This window comes from Melozone crissalis, unplaced genomic scaffold, assembly GCF_028551555.1.
Source record: "Melozone crissalis strain CALT ecotype California unplaced genomic scaffold, PUWL_Pcris_2 ptg000027l_1, whole genome shotgun sequence".
NCBI classification, from domain to species: domain Eukaryota; kingdom Metazoa; phylum Chordata; class Aves; order Passeriformes; family Passerellidae; genus Melozone; species Melozone crissalis.
The window spans coordinates 41,797,386-41,816,465 of NW_026535805.1; the positions used below are offsets into that span (position 1 = coordinate 41,797,386).

A 19,080-nucleotide genomic window follows, 5' to 3' on the forward strand; every position below is an offset into this window, starting at 1 on the left:
ATGATCTCCAGGGACGATTTCAGATTGAGATTTTTTTAATCTATCATTCTAGAGCATTTTGAGTCTACTCCTTTAACTCACACTTCAAGAGTGGACCTCTAGGAAGTTGTAACCCTTATTTATTTCTAAATCTGCCCTGCCCAAAACATAAATTAATCCCAAGAGTTTCAGAGATTTTTCCTTGAAAACAATAATGACTTGGGCCTAGTTTATCTGCATGATTTCAGCAGCCAAGCTCCAGAGCAGTATGTTGGCACAACACCCTGTAGCCAACTCAATGGTGTGATTCACTGGAGCACTATTTCTCTCCTGTAACCCTGTTACTTGCAAGCACTTAATTTTATTCAAGTCCATTTGGAAACAAGTGAAAATGTTCACAGAGTGCAAAGGAAAAATATTTTATTGTGAACATAGCATGTAAAAGATGCGTTTCAGAATATACTGTTATATATCAAATGAGGAAAAAAAAGCTCTGACGTGAGATAAATGAACAGTGCTTGAGATAAATGAAGAACATGCACACAGCTGTTCTAACAGCACAATTCTGATACAAATCACAACATATTATATAGCTTTTATGACAATGCTTATAAAAATTGCAAATATTGGACCTACTCCTGCTTTGCTGTCCATTATCCAAATCTTCAGTGACTCTTGCAGGTGTGTGGGGGGAACAATGAGAGCAAAGTGACACTCCACCTCAGGCAGCAGAAGGTAGAGATGGAGGAACATCAAAAACAAAACACAAAAACACTGTTCTACAAAAGTAAAAAGGCAAATATTATCCCAAGGAATATTATTATTTGCACGAGAAATCTTAATTGCAGCATCCTGACTCCATTAAAGCCAATGAGAGTATGGCATTGAAATCAGTGGAGCCTGAATTTCATACTGAAATTTAAAACATTCTTGCTTTAGTGTAAACATCAGCAGAAACTAAATGTCAGCATCTATAGAAATATTCAAGTGCTGTTTAAAAAAACAATAAAAAACATACAACGCTAACCCAAAATGCCAGTACATATACAAAAGGCAGATAATTAAAAGAGGAATTTTTTCCCCAAATATACATTTTGTAGTATTTAAAACCACCGATTTTTTAGTACTTGTACATCATTGTTAGGGAAGGAGTATATGAGAAAAAAAACCTGAATTATTTACAATGATAAAGGAAGGGCACAGTGTTTGCTCAGATCTATTTGAAACCAGTATTTTCTACTTTGGAGTCATGACATATACCTGCACACTCAAAAAGGTTTCAATGCAATGTTGAGAAGTGGCCATACTTCATTATTATGAAATATAACCCTTCTGTGCAAGTATTTCAGCATGATTCCTCATGAGCCATTTATACCCATTCACATTTTCAGTTAAAAAAACCCAAACAAACCAACCTGAAAAATTTCTTGCCACAATATATTGTCTTTAAACAACCTGATGAGATATTCCACAATGGCAATTTACAGTCATGCATTTGGAGACTCAGAGTCAATACAACTTTTCCATTTACTGTTAGAGTTGTGCCTGTCTTCAAAGAGTTCTTTGCTAATTTTTGTGCGGATCTCAGGACTCGTTAACAGCTCCTTTATCTGATTCAGTCTGGGTAACAGGGCCTGCGTTTCTCTGCGTAAAGCTTCCTTTACTAAGTCTGCTTCATGGCTCTTTCCTAGAGGAAAACAACAATATAATACATTTTATAACAACTAATGTGATTTAGAATCATTAATATTCAGAGATAAAGAGATCATATCCGGTTTGGACAGTAGTAAGTGCTCAGTGTTTTGCCCATACTCATTTTTTATAAAAAGGTTTTCATCAAAAAATATAATTTACATCAACAAATGCTACCAAAATGTAAAGAACAGTACAGCATCACATTTAAGGGAAACTCCTGCCTTATTACATACTGTGTAATAGTATCTGCGATGAGTATCTGCAGTGGTAATTTTTAGCTTGGTATTGACTGCTGTTGACTAGGAAACAGCACGTGCTCTCACACGGAGCAAGCAGCCCTGCAGCGCTGCCAAACCCTCGGGCGCAGGGCACCGCTTCCACTTATGGCAAGGCTTCATCCACAGTCATCCACGACAATCCAAATGACAAATGCAAAATGTTCAGTTTCTCCTCAAAAGCAAGAAAGGGACTCTTGGTATCAAGAGCGAGTGAAGACTGGAGCCGCCTGCTTCACCACTCTTGTCTTTTTTCCACCTTCCATCCCTCCCAGCAATCAGCAGATTTTCAGCAGTGCAAGCACTTATTAAACCAGTAGACAGTGTCCTTCAGTTCAGAACAAACTTTTGATAAGAGACTCACAAAGCAGAGTGCCTGACACCCAGCATCACTTTGCAAATTTCAGCAGGGAGCGGAACATGTTTTTGTAGTTATTCTTGGTGGGATATTTGCTCCCAGGCATTTTGCACAGCGCTCACTTGCTGTTATCATTGTCGCTCTCATTCTTGCTGCCGCTCGCTGCTTCCTCAGTTTTTGCAGGGCTCCCATCACTCTGCCTGCTTTTGTTTTGTGTTTCTTCTAAATATTGCTGCACAGCCTTCAGCACTGCGTTCTCCACCAGCCTTTTGCTAAGGCTCACCAGCTCTGCATCGTCTGGCTCTGCTGCTTGCTTTTCACCTATGCATCACAACAGACAAGAGAAGGAATTCATTGCCATGCAAAGACAGTAGCTGAGATTGTATCAGAAGCTTCTGATTTGAGCTGGATTCTAAGTTATTAGCCTCTTCCTGATTGTAAAAAGTAATTTTTCCCCCCCTCAAGCTCCAAATCAGAGTGTTCCATAAAGATGTGTGCAGCATATTAGATCAAATATTTTTCAATGCTCGTGTTTCTTATAACACTCGAGCAAAAGCCACTGGCTAACGTTATAAGCCCTCATTCAGCATAGAAGAGTAAGTGTGCAAATTTAATTTTTTTCTGGCCAATGATCACCAGTGACATTGGAGCAAAGATCATAGAATCACAGAATAGTCTGAGTTGGAAGGGGCTTATAAGGATCATCAAATCCAACTCTTGAGTAAATGGCCATTAAGGCAATCAAACTTGCAACCGCATTATCAGGCCCATGCTCTGATCAACTGAGCCAATCTCAGGGTCTAATATAGCACAAGGCAGATTTACACTTCAGCAGCATTCCTCAATTGAGGTGCCACCATTTTTTGATTTTGCTTAATAAATCTAAATCTATTTATTCATTGCTTGTAATTCAGGAGTTTCTCACAGGAGAAATTACTAAAACACTCAAAGCACAGGTTTCAAATAGTTTTCTAAACAAAGCACAAAACTAACAAAAAACATGTAGTCCCTCCCTGCCACTCTTCTGTCTTCTATCTTAAAGCTCTAGCACCAAAGGATTTCAAGTTCCAGCAGTCCATTCTTTAATATCTGCAGATAAAAACAAGAAGCTGAAATTTCCCTGTTTTGCTAAAACTTAATATGAATAACAAATACAACAAACAACTATATTCATAGTGAGGATTCTCATACATCATTACATGTAATTTAAAATGGTACTTTTCCATGAAACATTTTCCCAATAAACTATAAACCCTACTGCAGAATCCTCCTTTCACAAAGAGTTTGTTGCAGGAAAAGCAAATTTTATTGTCCAATTCTCATTGGTCATGCCATTTGCTATTTCACAGTCCCCTGCACTAGGTAAATAACTGTTTCCCTCCATCTGTATTTAAAGGTCATACATTTCATGTCCTCTTCAGGCATTTGCATTCTGCGACCAGTAATAAGAGGCTGCTTAGTCACACACATGTGGTGAAAGAGATATTATTGTATGCTCTGAGCACAAAGCTTTGTACTGTTCAATTACCTAAATTCGTCATTTTTCATACATGTAAATTTATTAAAGCATTCCAGCACATTTAGATAACAGTTATGAAAGACTTTTATTAGTCTTCCTAGCGTACTGCACAACCTGTGATTTCACTGATAAAGCATAATTCATATGGGGATTCAAGGAGGGGAGAGAGAAGCAAACAAAACGCTTCATATTCAGAGGTAGTGCTTCTATTAGCTGTTAATCTGAACATTCTGCTCTGGAACAGTAGCTGCTCTTCCAGTTCTGGGCCTCCACAGCACTGTTAGTATGGACAAGGAAGAACTGTGCCCTCCCCCTGAAGAATAATCAGACTACATCTTGGTAAAGCATTTCTTTACATTTTGGAGAAAGCATAGATAAATATTCTAAAGATATTAAAAAGAATATCTAGGGGAATAGTTTTGGTTAAAACCAAATATAAGAATACATCATAAGAATGTATTATAAGAATGTAAATATAAGAATACATTAAAAACAATTATCATTTCCAAGGAGAAATATTTCAGGCTACCATGCAACAGAGGCAGAGGCACTATTCCCAAAACCAAACATCTACATACTCCACATTCTCTGACTCACTGCTTATATACCACTATCTCTAAATTCTGGGTCTAAGTTTATCCTTTAACTTACAGGAAGGACTCCTCTCTCTCAGGGCACCCAAGGTATTTATGAGCAGCATCTCCTCACAGCTTTTCTGAATTAATCCCACACACTCCTTTGAACGAAGCCCTTAGATTACTGATTTCCCTTGCTTCTAGTAAGGATGCTCAAAAATGTGTTGGTTGCACTGGTCTATTTAGTCACTAGAAAAATTAATTAAAACACTTAATGATTATTTAAAATAAAACTGCTTTCCAGTTGCAGAATTTCTCATTTTTCAGAATTGCTCATAGGTCACAGAATTCGTTACTCACACAGTGCTAATGATCTATCCATGCAACTCAGAAAAAAAAAATCAATGGGAAATATGGTGCTCAGCCACTCTCACACTTGACCCTGCAGTGCCTGATATGCAGAATATGACTAATCAGTCACAGAGGCCTCCAGATACCACACAGCTGTACTGATTGTATTTACTCACAGTGTAATTTTAGTTGTAGTACATCATGCATTATGGTCTGAGAAAGGCCAGAGCCCTTCTCCCATGTATACTTTCTGCAGAACAGTTGTCATTTACAGAGGTATGTAAAAAATCCATATAACTACTATTGTATTTATTATTTCAAAATAAGCAGGTAGCTCACTTATAAGTACTTTCTCAAACATGAAAAATGTCAGATTTTTGTAAAACTGTACTTTTATAAGTACAGTTTATATAGCTACAGAAGAATGGATTTGTGGGGTTTGTTAGTTTATTTTTAATATTTTTGAGATATTTGAGGCTCATCAAAAGTCTGAGGTGAAGACTGTAGCACCTCCTAAGAGACCTCTGCGCTGCCACTGGAAAGACATCTGACTGACATGTGAATGCAAATGCATGCACATCCTTGCATGAAGATTGTGCTTGGATTTATCAATGCAGCCACCTTGGTGAACAGGCACACAGACCCGTATGATTCCCTGATGCTCTGTTTCTATTCTCATACTCCCAAAATAGCAGTTGAGGGAGTGTCTGCAATGCCATGGTTGGCTGGCAAGGTAGCTGGGTACCATTTTATCACTCCTATTCATGACTTGATAAAATGAAACAGGTCATGTAATAGAAATGAGTATTGAGCATCTGTATCTACTTGACAATTTAACACACATCTGTCCTGTTTACATCTTTCCTCCCATGCTGTAGCTGCTGCTTGCCTGCTTCTTTGATGAATACAATTCTTTTGCAGCAGGCAAATGCTTCTTTGAGTGCACTGTCTAACATTACTGGAATTACTGGAATATCTGTAGAAGTCATTGCAGATATGAATGTTTTAGATTCAAAAAGGAGGTTTAAAAATTCACACTTGCTCTGTTTGTAATCTCTGCTCTGAAAAGGGAGCAGATATACCACAGCACTGTATTTGCATCGATATTGTGACACTAACTTTATTTCTGTGTCTGTGAATAAAAAAATTCCACTGTCTTCTCCTCAATGTTGTTCAGAATAAAAATGAAAAAATTATTCATTTTGTTTATCCCAGAATTCTCTTCTATAATTTTCAAGACATGAAAACCAATTCATACTCTGTGAATGTACCTCAATGCATTCATGCTGAGCAGCAGTTTTTATTACTAAAACTGAAGCATACAAGTTGTCCTGAAATGACCATAATTTTTCACAAAGGGAACTATCAGCTCCACAGAATTATTCAAAAGAGGCTTTATGATCCTACATCCTACTGTTAGCAGTTGTGGACATGAACCAGATGCCTGCAGCCACAGCCAAGTTTGGATTCAAATTCACTGCTGTATCTTTCTACTGGACTAGGTTTACTCTCCAAGTTTACACCCCCTACACATTATAAGATTTTGAACTGAATTTTGAAATACTGTATTGGAACAAATCAGATATCATGGTCCTGGTACAGCATTTTCACGGCCCTGACACAGCCTGTTTAGAGGGCATGTAGGTATCTCAGATTTGGAGAGAGGCAGGACAGTTTGAATCCCTCTATTGTTCATATGATTAGCCCATGGATTGTGATTTTTTTGTAATAGATTTAATTGAAGGAAGCAACAGGGGATCCCTTTTATAGGAAAAGCCAGTTTTACATCCTTTTACCAGCTATGCTCCAAGACAATGTTCTGCAATCCTTCCCTTGTGGCCACAACACACTGGGCTTTGTTCTTCCTTCCAACAATCTTCCTTGGCAACAAAACAATGATAACATGGGGAACATTATAAAAGAGACCCTTAGTATTTTGAATAGGTGACTGAGACCCACTGAGAAATTTGGTGGCAGGTGTTCTGCTCTGGGACCTAGGGAGGGCTGTGGTAACAGACATGCCTCTATCCACCTTTTGGATTATTCTAATAATCATTTCTAATACAGTTTTTACAAACTTTATGAACATAAATATGAGCACATGCCCATATCTAATCAACACAGTAAGTAGAGACAGGAAAGTCACAACTCGGAACATTTCCTTGTTAATTAAGAAGGACTTGCATGAAAAGTCTCTTAACTGGTCACTAAAGAAATTGACACAAATAAGGAACTGGGAGGAAGGTGAAATTAGAATCTCATTAGGACACGAGGGTGATGACATTTCTGTTGCTGGATGTTCCCACCTGATGTGGGATATCTAACAAACTTCTTTAGGTTTACATATATTGCTCTGTAAATACAGGACTGTCTTATAAAGCAATACCAATCTGTCCTTCATGCTGAATACATGGTTTCTAGTTTGCTGAAAAGGATTTTTTAATTTTAATTTGGCACACCATGGAATAAACCTGATAAAGTAGTAATTTCTACTAAAGAGGAAATTAAGGGTGTTACAGCTATTCAGGGAAAGTGGTGCTCTTGCCAGATTCAGTAATGACAACAGAAACACCTGCAGGTCCCTTTGAGCTCCAGACTTGGCAAACATGGCAAAAGTTTGTTTGGTTTCACACAAACCCCTGTGAAGCTCTGATATAAATTTTCTGACCACCTCTAAATGAAGAAAGAGGATGTGATCTGCTAAACATACTCACCCCTCTGTAAGCATAAGGGATGTGATGCCACAGGCAAGAGCCTCCAGAACAAACAAAATTAAAGAAGTTATATAAGACTCTAGTCCTGGCATACAGGGAGTTCTGTTAAATATCTTGGGTTTATTTTTCTATTAAAAGAGACCTGTTGACAGTGAAATTCCCCAACTCCTTTAATGAAGCTTAAATTCAACTCATTTATAAGAAGTCTAGTGCAACAGGCAGGAAAGATAGCAAAGAGGCCGAAGGAAATAAGATGGCCTAAAAAGCTGTGAGTTTTACTTGATTTTTCCCACCAACACGCCAGTAGAGAAAACAGGCCAAGTTACAGAAGTGGTTTTACATAGCCACAGTAACATCCATCTTGTAACATCCATCCATCTTGCCATCTGTGCAAGATGGCAATGGGAGAACCAAAGGGTTGAGGCAGATTGTGATAGCAAACATCCAGGCAACATTATTCACTCCCCTTCACCATCCACAGCGCTGCCCGGTGCCAGCAGCTCTCAGGAAGGGCAGCTTGGGTCAGCAGGCTGATCAAGGAGAGCAGAAGAGCTGCTCTTCCCTCTAGGATGGTGCCAAGGGCAAAGCTTCCTGCTGTTTTCAGAGCCTAAGAGAGGGAGAGAGATCACGCTTCCCGGTTTTACCAGGGAAAAGCTGAACTCTGGAACACGACAGACAGGTCAGTGCCTTGCCTTCCATGGTCCTCCAGAAATAATACTGAGAATGTAACACGCTATGGGTGACACATAGGCTGCTTCCCCATCAACCTCGGTCACCAGTGACCACAGACAGAGCTGGATTGTCTTGAAGGCACAAAGACCTAGACCCTGCTAGGTCACCAAACTGAGGGAGGTGTAGGCCCAAAAACACAGCAGCTAACAAAAATGGTACATACAAAGATTTTAATTGCCACAGTCCAAATATTTTGGCAAAACCCTAAAGTCCCTGCTTGCGGACCTGTCAGCCATGAAAATCAAATGTTTAGTCACCAGCATGCCAAGGCAAGTCATTTAATAAATATTCACTTCTTGTTACTGTTTCCTTATCCTTCCCATAGTCGTGGGAACTTCATTGTCATGTCTTTAGGATTCATTTGTTACTACACAGCTTCCAGAGATGTTATTTTGGCTCTGACTTTTCCATGCTTCTGTCAAGTATACTAAAAAAAGCAATCTTTTTTGGCCTAAGACAGATTGTTAAACAAGTGTTAATAAGTGAATCTTAACAAGCTGAACCTGCGTTGTTGTTCCTCCTGAGCTCAGAAAAAGGCTCCATACAAACTCATGTTATCACAGTCTCTCACATAGCACATCTCTTTCCCTGGGGAAAGCAATTATGAATGTACTCGTAAGTTATGGACAGAAAAGTCAAATTTTAATCAACATCCATTTTCATTTAATTATTTAAGTTGCAGAAGCATGAGTTGTCAAACACACCGGCATGCTGTTTGAACTGCAAAAGGAAGATGAAATCTTGCAAAAAAATCTATAATTGCAATTCGAGAGTATGTCCAACAGTGTCCATAAAATACCATAATAATTTTAATTTTATTTAATAATTTTAAATACTGTATCTTATAATGAAAAAAAGGTTATCTCCAAGGTGCTTTTAAAATCTCTGTAACCATGCTTAATTAGATTCTGAATCTAATGGAAGAAGGTTAGAGTCCCCTCTCTCAGTATGAGCATCTTAGATAGGTTTGAACTGGTAGCAAAACTGCATCCAAAGGCAGACAAAATAGATGGGTCTAATCCTTTTCCTTCAGAATCTTCCTCTTGAAGGAACTGAACTCACTTCATAAGCTTCTTATGCAAACCATGAAGTTATGTAGTTTTGAACATATGAGTAGGATTGTTGCTGTCTTTCCTTTCACGGATCAAGTCTATAGAATCTGACCAAATTTGCTAACAGCTTTGGGAAAAATAACAAGACACCCTTAAATCAATTTGAAATGCATTTAAAAACATCTCCTTCCATTAAGCACTTATTATGACCTTTCCTATCTGAATCCCCTTTATCTATCATAGATTTTGCGTTAAATGATGTATTTAGTTTTGTTCCTTCTTCCCTCCCTTTTGTTTGCCACCTAACTTCCACTTTAAATGGAAGAGCTGAATTTGTTACCAGTTTTAAAACTGATATTGTGAGATGTAGCTGTATAAATGTTCACTGCTCTACCACAGAAAAGTTTGTAAACATGAAGCTGACTTTTGATATTTGGAGAGTACTAGTACATAGAAGTTTAGGCCTCTCTTTAAATGCTCTGGCCTTGAACCCATAAAACCACTGTTTGGGATCTTCTTTTAGGACAAGATCTTCCTCAACATTTATCGCTATCTGAAAGCCCAAATATAGCCACTTGCAAGAACACTGAATCACAGAATGATTTGGTTTGGAAGGAACCTTAAAACTCATCTAGTTCTATCCCTGAAAGGGACACCTTTCACTAGACCAGGTTGCTCAGAGCCCCATCCAACTTGGCATTGAACACTTCCAGTGATTGGGCATCCACAACTTCTTGGAATCACCCCCCTCTTTCAGTTTAAAGCCATTGTCCTTCCACCATATGAGCTTGAAAAAAGTTCCTCTGGATTTCTAAAGAAAAATATTCCAAAGAAAAGATAAGCAACAAATTCAGGCATGTGTTTAGCCATATTAAATTGCTCTGTGTCATGGGAGTCTTGATGACCTCAGACATGAAATCAGAATAGCTGTAAATAAAGAGTTAAGAATGCTGAAGGTAGGATTACAGCTCACTTAATCTAATTCACAGAAATTTAAAAATTGTTGCTAGAGGATGGCAGAACAAAATCTGTGGGTGAAAAAAATCCTGAAACACTACCATGCCATAGAACTAAATTTAATGCATGCATTGATTAATGAATCAATCCTTCACATGAAAAAACAGACTTTATAATCTGGGGCAAGAAAAAAATTGTAAGAATATGAGAGAACAGTACTAATTTTTTTCCCATCCTATATTCTTTATGAATAGAGCAAATAACCTCATTTACTGAACAAGCACCTAATAATCAAAATTATTCTTGAGTCTGTTTCACCATTAAAAATCAAGAATAACTGAGTCCTAATTACTGTTTTTAAACCACTGGACCTTACTTCCATATCCTTCCGATGTTAAATATCAAACAGTTATAAAAGCATTTTCTTTCTGAAACAACATAAAACTCCTTAAAACCCCACTTCCCTACCTAATACAACACTTCTTTGATGAGATTAAATCCCTACAGCTCTAACACTGCATTCTAGGAAAAAAATAACTCCCCCTCCCTTTCTTCCCCCATATTTCTACTTCCTCAAACTCAGTGAGTCAAAGACTCTTCTAGCAACATTTCAGTGAAATCAATCCAGAAAAATATGTCTGCTATGCCAAAAACTGAACTAATCATCACAATTTTTACCAATTTACTCATAATGGATTGCTCATTACCATGCCTTAAAACTGATGGTTCTCATCTCTTTACATTCCTTTTTCCATTTGCAAATTTTCTCTCTACCTACATAGTATATAGAGTTCCACACCTTCCTCTTTAGCATCCCAATAATTCTAAATCTGTCCCATAACATCAGTAGAAAACTGCTTATTCATGCCAGCTGGTCTTTTGGGCCTTTATTTCTATCAGGCTAAACAGTTCTAATTTGTAGTTTGATATATTTTCTTTGTCCTCTTATTTTAAAAAAGTATTGTTCTCAGTCTTTCCTCAATTCAAGAGTGAAAGAATAAAGGGTGGATATTCATGCCCTAACCAGTTTTTGTATTTATTTTCACTCTATTCAGACCCAACTGTGTGGTGAAAAGCTGGTACTTTAGTTTGCTTTGCCTTTACATTTTCCATACAGAAAAGTTCTGTATGGAAACACATTCTGCTGCTGATGGAGAAGATTAAACTTGGACAGACTTTAACACATATGAAGATTTTATTTAAAGTCTAATCCTGTACTATTTTCCTATTTAATGCCTTCTTTAAAGGTTATGGTTAAAAAAAGGCAAAGGGAATAAAATGGATCTTTCAAGGTAAAATGATGCACTTATTTTGGAATGGACATGTTATTATTATTCACTTGTGCTGAAGCAAGCATTACAGGCAGTGTCTCCATGATCCAGGCTGTGTTACACCTGTCCCTTCTTCCAAATGCTTCAGATCAATTGTGGCAGAGAACACACATGCAATGTATGAATAGGGCACACAGGTGGGGGTCAACATAAATTAACATTTATGTCATTAAATCAGAGGATCAACTGTGCTTCAAAACACAAAAACACTACAGAACATTTCATTTTAACAGAGAAAGGTAAACTCTGACTTTAAAAAAAGGGGGGTTCGATCCCTATAACTCACCTCATCACAGGTTACAGTTTGTAGAACTGCAAGAGAAAACTCATCATTTTGTGCTGGAAAACCTCTCACATTGTGTTAATGAGGTGTATGTGAAAAGTAAAAGAGGATATGAGAGAGAAAGAAAGGAAAACCTTTTTGACTGCATTAGGCCACACGAGATGGTAATGGATTTTTAAGACAGAAAAAAATGTACATTTTCTGACTGTACTCAGCCACAGCAAGTGATACAGAAACATGGATGTCTTAATATGTTTTTGTTCAATCCTTTTGCTTTGTAGTAAAATGAAAGATTGAATAAAATGTCATTTAAAAATTATTGCTAGGATGTAAAACAGAATAACACAATAATAGACCATAAGGTAAGACAATTTGCCTCTTAGCAAAAGGATACAATCTCTCTGGTGAGGGAAATGAATTATCCATGCCTGAGGATTATAACTCACAGGAAACTTAGCAAGTGCCCAGATCAAATTCACCTGAGATTGGCAGATATTCAAAGGTATTAAGCCATCAGCAGAAAAGATAAAGTTAATGGTGTATTCTGAGATTTGGGGATTGGGATCCAGAGGGAATACCTAGTAAGAAGTGAATTTTCCCTACACCAATTTAGGACAACAATTCAGGCAGGGTCAAGAACCTGACAAAAGTTCGGCTGTGTATGCTAACATCAGAACTGCAAGTCTAAAAGTACTGCCTATTGTACAAGTGGCAGTGCCAAATTGGTCATTGGTACAGAGTATTTCTAGCTATTTAGGGCTCAAGGACAGCCTGCACCCAGTTAATTTTTAAGACAAATATCCCACCTCATGCTCCACGGAATTACAGAACGGTTAGGGCTGGAAGAGACCTTAAAAGATCATCTAGTTCTAAGCCTTCTGCCATGGGCAGGGACATCATGTTAACTTACATAGCATATACAACCATATACCTCAAATTCCTCTAAATCCCAATCTCTTCTGTCAGTTCTCCAGCTTCTCAACACTTATAGAAACAGGACCACTCAAGTTTTAGGAATGGCAAAATTATTTGGCATAAAACATTATTAAACCATCAGTAATCAGCTGCTGAACAAGGCATCAGTACGCCTTGCTATGATACTTTTCAAGTTATCTTATTTTCCACTTTGCCTACAATAATTTCACAAACAATAACAGACCAATGTCATCTAAAGGACAACCCCTCACTCGACCAAGGACCTGTTGTTTGTCTTGCCTCTTTGCTTGTCTGCCTTAATCTCAAAATCTTGGTCACAACATTGCAAAATGAAGACTCTGCAGCCCAGCATCTGTCACTGACAGGAAGCTTTCCCTGAAATATATACAAAATGTTCTCTCTTGTTCTTATTTCACATGATGCAATAGAAGTAATCCCATGCTATCCTAACAGTTGCTTAATCGTGTTAACCAGTTCCTCCTTCTGCCTCCTGGCTTTATAGTTTTTTGGTTTTTTTTCAAAATTAGCCAGCTCCTGCTCTCAGAGCTTTCCAAGATGCAGCTCTGCAGCTTCCCAGGCATTTTCTGAAGCACAGCCTGGGCTCCTACTTCACATTTTGAGCATTATATTCTTTTGGAAACACAGTACTTCCCCCAAGCATCTCTTTCCTCTGCTCCATGAGCTTCTTGAGCTTCTAGGACAAAAGTTACTCTGCTCTTCCCAGGGCAGATTTAGCTAGCACTGCATGCATACCATTTCTGCTAAAAGGTTATAGGTCTGGTGGCACACAACCTTGCTGGAGGGGAAAAGAGGTAGATTTTGGGGATTGTTTTTTCCTTCCCAGAAGTGAACCTTTCCACAGATGAAATCTATTTCCACCCCTTTTTGAAAGAGGACCAAGTACAGCTTCCTGATTATTCTCAGTCAGTATAGAAATGTCAAAATTGAGAATCTGATTATTAGTCCATATCCTAGTTTCTAGAGAAATGTTTTAATGAAAACATTATAACAAAATAACTCATTTTTTCTTTCTTAATTATATGACATCTTTAATGGAGGCTGTGCAGACCAATTTTGTAATTTTTTTAAAAAAATAATTTTTTAAAAGTTTCTAGAATTGAGGTTAGAACATGCCTGTTTCCTTCCAGGAATACCACTCTCCATTAACAAACAAAGCCCTCAATTACCTAGCATTAAGCATCACAAATCAGACAGTACAAAAGGAAAAAAGTACATTTAAAATATCAGCTTAGGAAGAAGTAGACAACTACCACATTTTGGTTGTGTAACGAACACTTTCCCACTCTCAAGTGTGGCTATTCTATTTCAGTAATACATGTTTTATCCATATGCTACAATTTCTACATTGTGAGTGGCTCCACTCTAAGCTCACAGGGATTAAGTTATGTAGGACTTGTCTAGCAAGACAATATGCGGAAGCAAATGAGTTTCTAAGTTGAAGGGGTAGCTGTTCATATACACTAACAGAGAATGGTATTTCATCTTTAGCAAGTTGCACTTTCTATTTGGCTGTAACATGGATTTGCTTGTGGATCACCTTCAAACAGAGAAGGAAAATTCAGCTTGGGTTCTCTGTTGACATTAGACAAACACTTGTTCTCAGAGTACCATGAAAAGCTTCTCTGAAACCTGGTGTTTCATGCAGAGGCACCTGCCCTGTGTTTACACAGGTGAGCTCTAAAATGCCAGTACTTGTTGGCTCTAAGGCCAGTTAGCACAGAGCAACTCAGGTCCATCCCATCCAGCTCTGCAGGCCTCTGAAATGCTGTGGCTGTATCCAAACTGCCTGCTGGCAAAGGGCTTGGGTTGGTGTTAACTCCTGACCAGTGCCCAGGAGCTTCTGCAGCATGTTTGCCAGGCCCAGAACTATGCCAGGATGGTGGCATGGGCAAGGCAGTCCCAAGGGCCAGGTGCAGCCCCAGACACCCTGGCATGCAGGGCACTGGAGTCCAAGGCACCCAGAGCTGTCACAGAGCTGGGGTGTGTCTGTAAGTAGCGAAGCTGGAAGTACATTGAGCCAAATTCTGCATTCGTGGAACAGTTACTTCTGTGGATTTCTCCTGGCAGAGGTTTTGAATCGTAACTCCAAGGCAGCCCAGCACAAATGAAAACAGAAGTATGAACTAAGAACAGTTTCAGAGAGTAATGCAGTAGTAGCTAGAGTAACATGTATGCCAGAGGACAGGATTTGGCTCTTGACTCCCGTAAAGCTGTGGGAACAACAGCATTTCCATTTCCTCTTTTACTGCAATGAAATCTGACTGCTGTAGTTCTGATTTTACTTGAAGAAGTAAGGAAATGGAAAAGCAAAATTCATAAATTTAAACATTTAGACCTTCCAATGCTTTTTACTTTCCAGGGCAGGCCTTACAGCACTTCAGAAAACCAAGCAGCTCCTTCTACTGTTTGGTGTGTAAAGAATGGCACAATTTGTATAGTGAATAGACAGAGGCACTGTGCCAGAGTACACAAAAATCTCAGTAAACTGAGACAGGAGCATGCAAAAATGAATGACAGAAATAGTACTCCCATAATGCAGAATAAGGTATTTGGATATGGTTCACTGGGAATACAGGACAGCTTTTAATATTATCTGATAGCAATGACCTGTAATTTACCCTCTGAAAATCAATAAAAACATAATGCTGTAGCCTTTGCTTATTCAAATATATCTAGAGTAAAGCAAACAGAGCCCCCCTGAGAACCCAGTCCTCCTTTTGCTGTAGCAACGGTGTTACTAAGATAATCTTTAAATATTTTTAACAGCTTAAAAGACTGAATATCTCATATCTAGGTATATTTGTGGTGGATACCAAACATATTTTCCACTAATGAGCAATAATGTTTAACCTGCATACTTATAGAAGTATGAGACATCCATTACACTTTCTAAGTTGAACATCTGCATACAGGACCATCACGGAAATTACGCTCTTCGATTCACCCACTACATATTTACGTATGCTTACTTTTTCCTTTTGGCCTCTATTTTCCCTTTTAAACCCAAAAAGAATATGGGATGGCATCAGACACATTGCTTGGAAAAACTAGTGTAAATGCAATTTAAAAGTGATCTTAATTTCTTTCCAGGCTCACTCTTTTTAAAGAAATCGTGTTGGAAATCTCCTGCAAGAGCAAGAGAGCAGACTACCAGTCTGATTTTTAATGCCCAGGGCTGCAGAAACAGCATTTTACCCAGGCTCCTTCCCTTGCTACGTATGTACTTAGAAAGAGGATTCTAGATGGAGTTGGCAATTTGTTGGCTTGCCATCTGAACCAATCTTCCTGATATTATTTATAGAAGGTCTGCTTTTAAATGGGCTGGCTGATACTCTCATCCATCTCGCTGCAGCTCTGGACTCCAGGGGCTGCCAGTGGACTGTCACAGCCACGACACTTGGCAGGCCAGGTCCTTGGTTGGTATAAATCAGCACTGTGCCTGCTCACTGCTGCTAAGGGTTTCACTTGACATTTTCAGTACTGCTTGATTCATGCCCCAGTTAATGTTTCACTTTCATGGTTTTACTTGCATGTTTAGCAAAAATCCTTAAACACTATTAACTTGTTTCTAATTGACTATTCCAAATGAAGCATCCTTTTAGACAGCTTTCAAGCATTGCAGTACCAAACAGTGTATTATTACTGAAATTATTTCAAATTAATATAAAAATTATTAAAATTAACAATTCTGTTGCTGGACATCAGAATTTTTTCTGAGATTCTACACTACCAGAAAAATTACCTGTGTAGTTATTTTTATTATGCAAAAATCAATTTTCTGGGCAAAAGCAACATGTATTTTTATTTGTTATATTGCAAATTGTTAAAAAATAGTTAACTGTCAGTTATTACCCATTTATAAAAGATGAAAAGCAATTAATCATTACAGTATGTTTTAAAAGAGTTATTAATTTCTATTCAAGTTTTTTGTCTAACTTTATGCTGGAGATTTACAAAACAAACTAATTGCATTTGAAAGATTTAGCCCCATGAGAAATTGCATTCACTACTCTTTGGTCTGTTCAGCTTTTTGAACCAAGAAGCAGCACAGTTTGGAATTTTAAATGCAACTTTCAGCTGTAATCTACCACTGCAGCTGGTGGCCCACAGTAATGCTCAGGGCCACTGGAGTGTGATTGCAGCAGAATTTGCTCATATTCCAGATCATCATAACGCTTCTTTTTTTCCGACTGCCAATGGAGAGTTCGGATGTATTTTTGTGCCTCTTTTCTCCCCCTTACAGGGCAAGGAAATTACCTATGGTAGATGGAATTTTAACTGATATCTATATAACCTAAGAAATACAGGGCTCAATTCTGCATCTGTTGAAGCCTTCTGTCTCCCCAAACTTTTGTCAATCAATTTAACTGGTGTAGCATCAGTAAGAAGTTTAAGAAAATACTACTGTTCCTTTGGAATCTGCTGGGTTTATTCATGTGTTTTTTTGAATGAAATACTTTCCAGAAACAATGAACAAAATGTCTGACTAATGTCATGGTTAGAAACTTCTCCACATAAGCAAATTTCCAGCGCATTACTTCTCTACCTAGATTGTCTGACCTTGTAGCCAAGTGTACTAAAATGTTATTTGGCCATAAATTTTAAAATAGAGAGCAAAATCAAGAAAACAAATCACAGAAATAATTAATTGTCTCAATGTGCAGTAAAATAAACATTTCAAGGAAGGTCCCTTTGCTCGACAGAGGATTATTTTTTCTTTCCTTTACAGTACATACATGCAACAGCAGCAATACTGCATGGTACTCGTCATCACTTCTTACTGTGTTTTATTTCCACTCAGAAAACTGCATAACCATACTACAACTAATAATGCAACCACAATCCCGTCAAGCAGCAGCCTCTGTCAGCCTGACAAGCATGCTGACTAGTTCCAGCAGTGGTGACCTTTGTATGGACTCACTGGGATCACAGGCTTGCTGCTTCCCATATCAGCAAAGAAGCCTTCAGCTTTAAACAAAACAGTTTTAATGTTGTCTCTCATCTTCACTCAATGAAAAGTCCCATAACAGAGTTATCCACTGCAGTACCAACAGGACTAAACAGTGATTACCTAAAAAATCCACAGATGGCTCATACAATGCCCTTCACAGCAGAAAAACTGGCATCAGTTTTTAAATTTTCTTTCATGTCTCTTAATATTTTCTGACCAGCATTAACTAACAATCATTTTTTTGTCAATAAACTAATTTCTGAATTATAGCTTTGCAGATCAGAAGAGGATAGGAAAGCACACAAATATGAAGATAACCTTCCTGTGAAATACAAGCATGATAAATGCTACAGGACCTTGGAAGTTGGCCCACCAATAAGAAGTACAGGACTTTACCCTGCAGAGCAGCAGCCACATGAGGCAATACAGCTGGGAGGGGTGGCAGAAGGGAGATACAGAGTCCATGCACCTCTCAGATCTTTGCCCTTCCAACTGTTCTTGCAGCAGTTTCTGAAAAGCACTCTGCTACAACCAGGCAGGGCTTCCTTCTTTTCTCCATCTGAGTCCAGGGTAGGTAGAGAGACACCATTTCACTATCCTGAGACTGGTACACTTAGCAGGAAGGCTGACCCATCTGACATAGGTTAATGTTTTATGGTTACATAATTTAATGTTTGATCCACATGTACCAATGGATCAATCTGCACAGAGGCAGAACTTATTACTTTAAACTTAGTAAAAACACTTTCATTACACCAAAGGAGCAGTACCCTCTGTTTGAGAAAGACATTATAATCAGCTTTTCTGGTCAATGCCTCCTCTTCCCACTCTGCTAGTCCTTTCCTCATGCATCAGAAACTTCAGCTCCTTGCCACTCCAGCATAGTGTGCTGGCAGCAGGAAGCATCTCCATGTGTGCACATGTTCACAAGGTATCAAAGCTGCTCAGCACTTTGCAAAACTGAGCCTGTGTATTTCTCTTGTATATTTTTCTTCACTAGATCCAGTCACACAACAGAAGAAGCTACTGTGGCTATGTGACCAATACCATTAGCTGTTCCAGGGTTTGTGAGAATTCCTTGATTTACTTAAAACAAAATTACCCAGGTTAGTCAGCTAATGATGGAGAAGCACTTAACCTCACTGTGGTGTTTTTGCCTTTATAAAAGGAGTGCTCACATAAAACCTGCTCTCCAATGGATCAGTCTACACAGCACAGATCACCAGCACACAGTGAACCCAAGCAGGGATGGTGGCAGCAATGATTCCATGGGGTCTGCAACGTCTTCTGTCAGTACTTTTTAATCTAGAAGCAGATAGGGTTTTATGGTCATCGAGCCATTACTGTTTTG

General features: G+C 38.4%; 1 protein-coding gene across 3 annotated transcripts in view; it reads right to left on the bottom strand.

The window, feature by feature from the left end:
• Positions 1–394: 394 nt before the first annotated feature.
• The window catches only part of AKAP7 (A-kinase anchoring protein 7), an 80,199-nt gene continuing 61,513 nt past the window's right edge, over positions 395–19,080 (bottom strand). Inside the window, exons 8-9 of one of the 3 annotated variants that reach the window (XR_008483193.1) lie at positions 1,908–2,628; positions 1,581–1,666 (exon numbers count right to left, since the gene is read on the bottom strand). Coding sequence is in view for 2 of the 3 variants with exons in the window: in XM_054279535.1 (XP_054135510.1) it covers positions 2,426–2,628 (203 nt within the window). In the remaining variant the exon portion in view is untranslated. Of the gene's footprint in view, positions 2,629–19,080 lie in introns of all 3 variants that reach the window. The other 2 variants (XM_054279536.1, XM_054279535.1) reach the window with 2 other exon arrangements.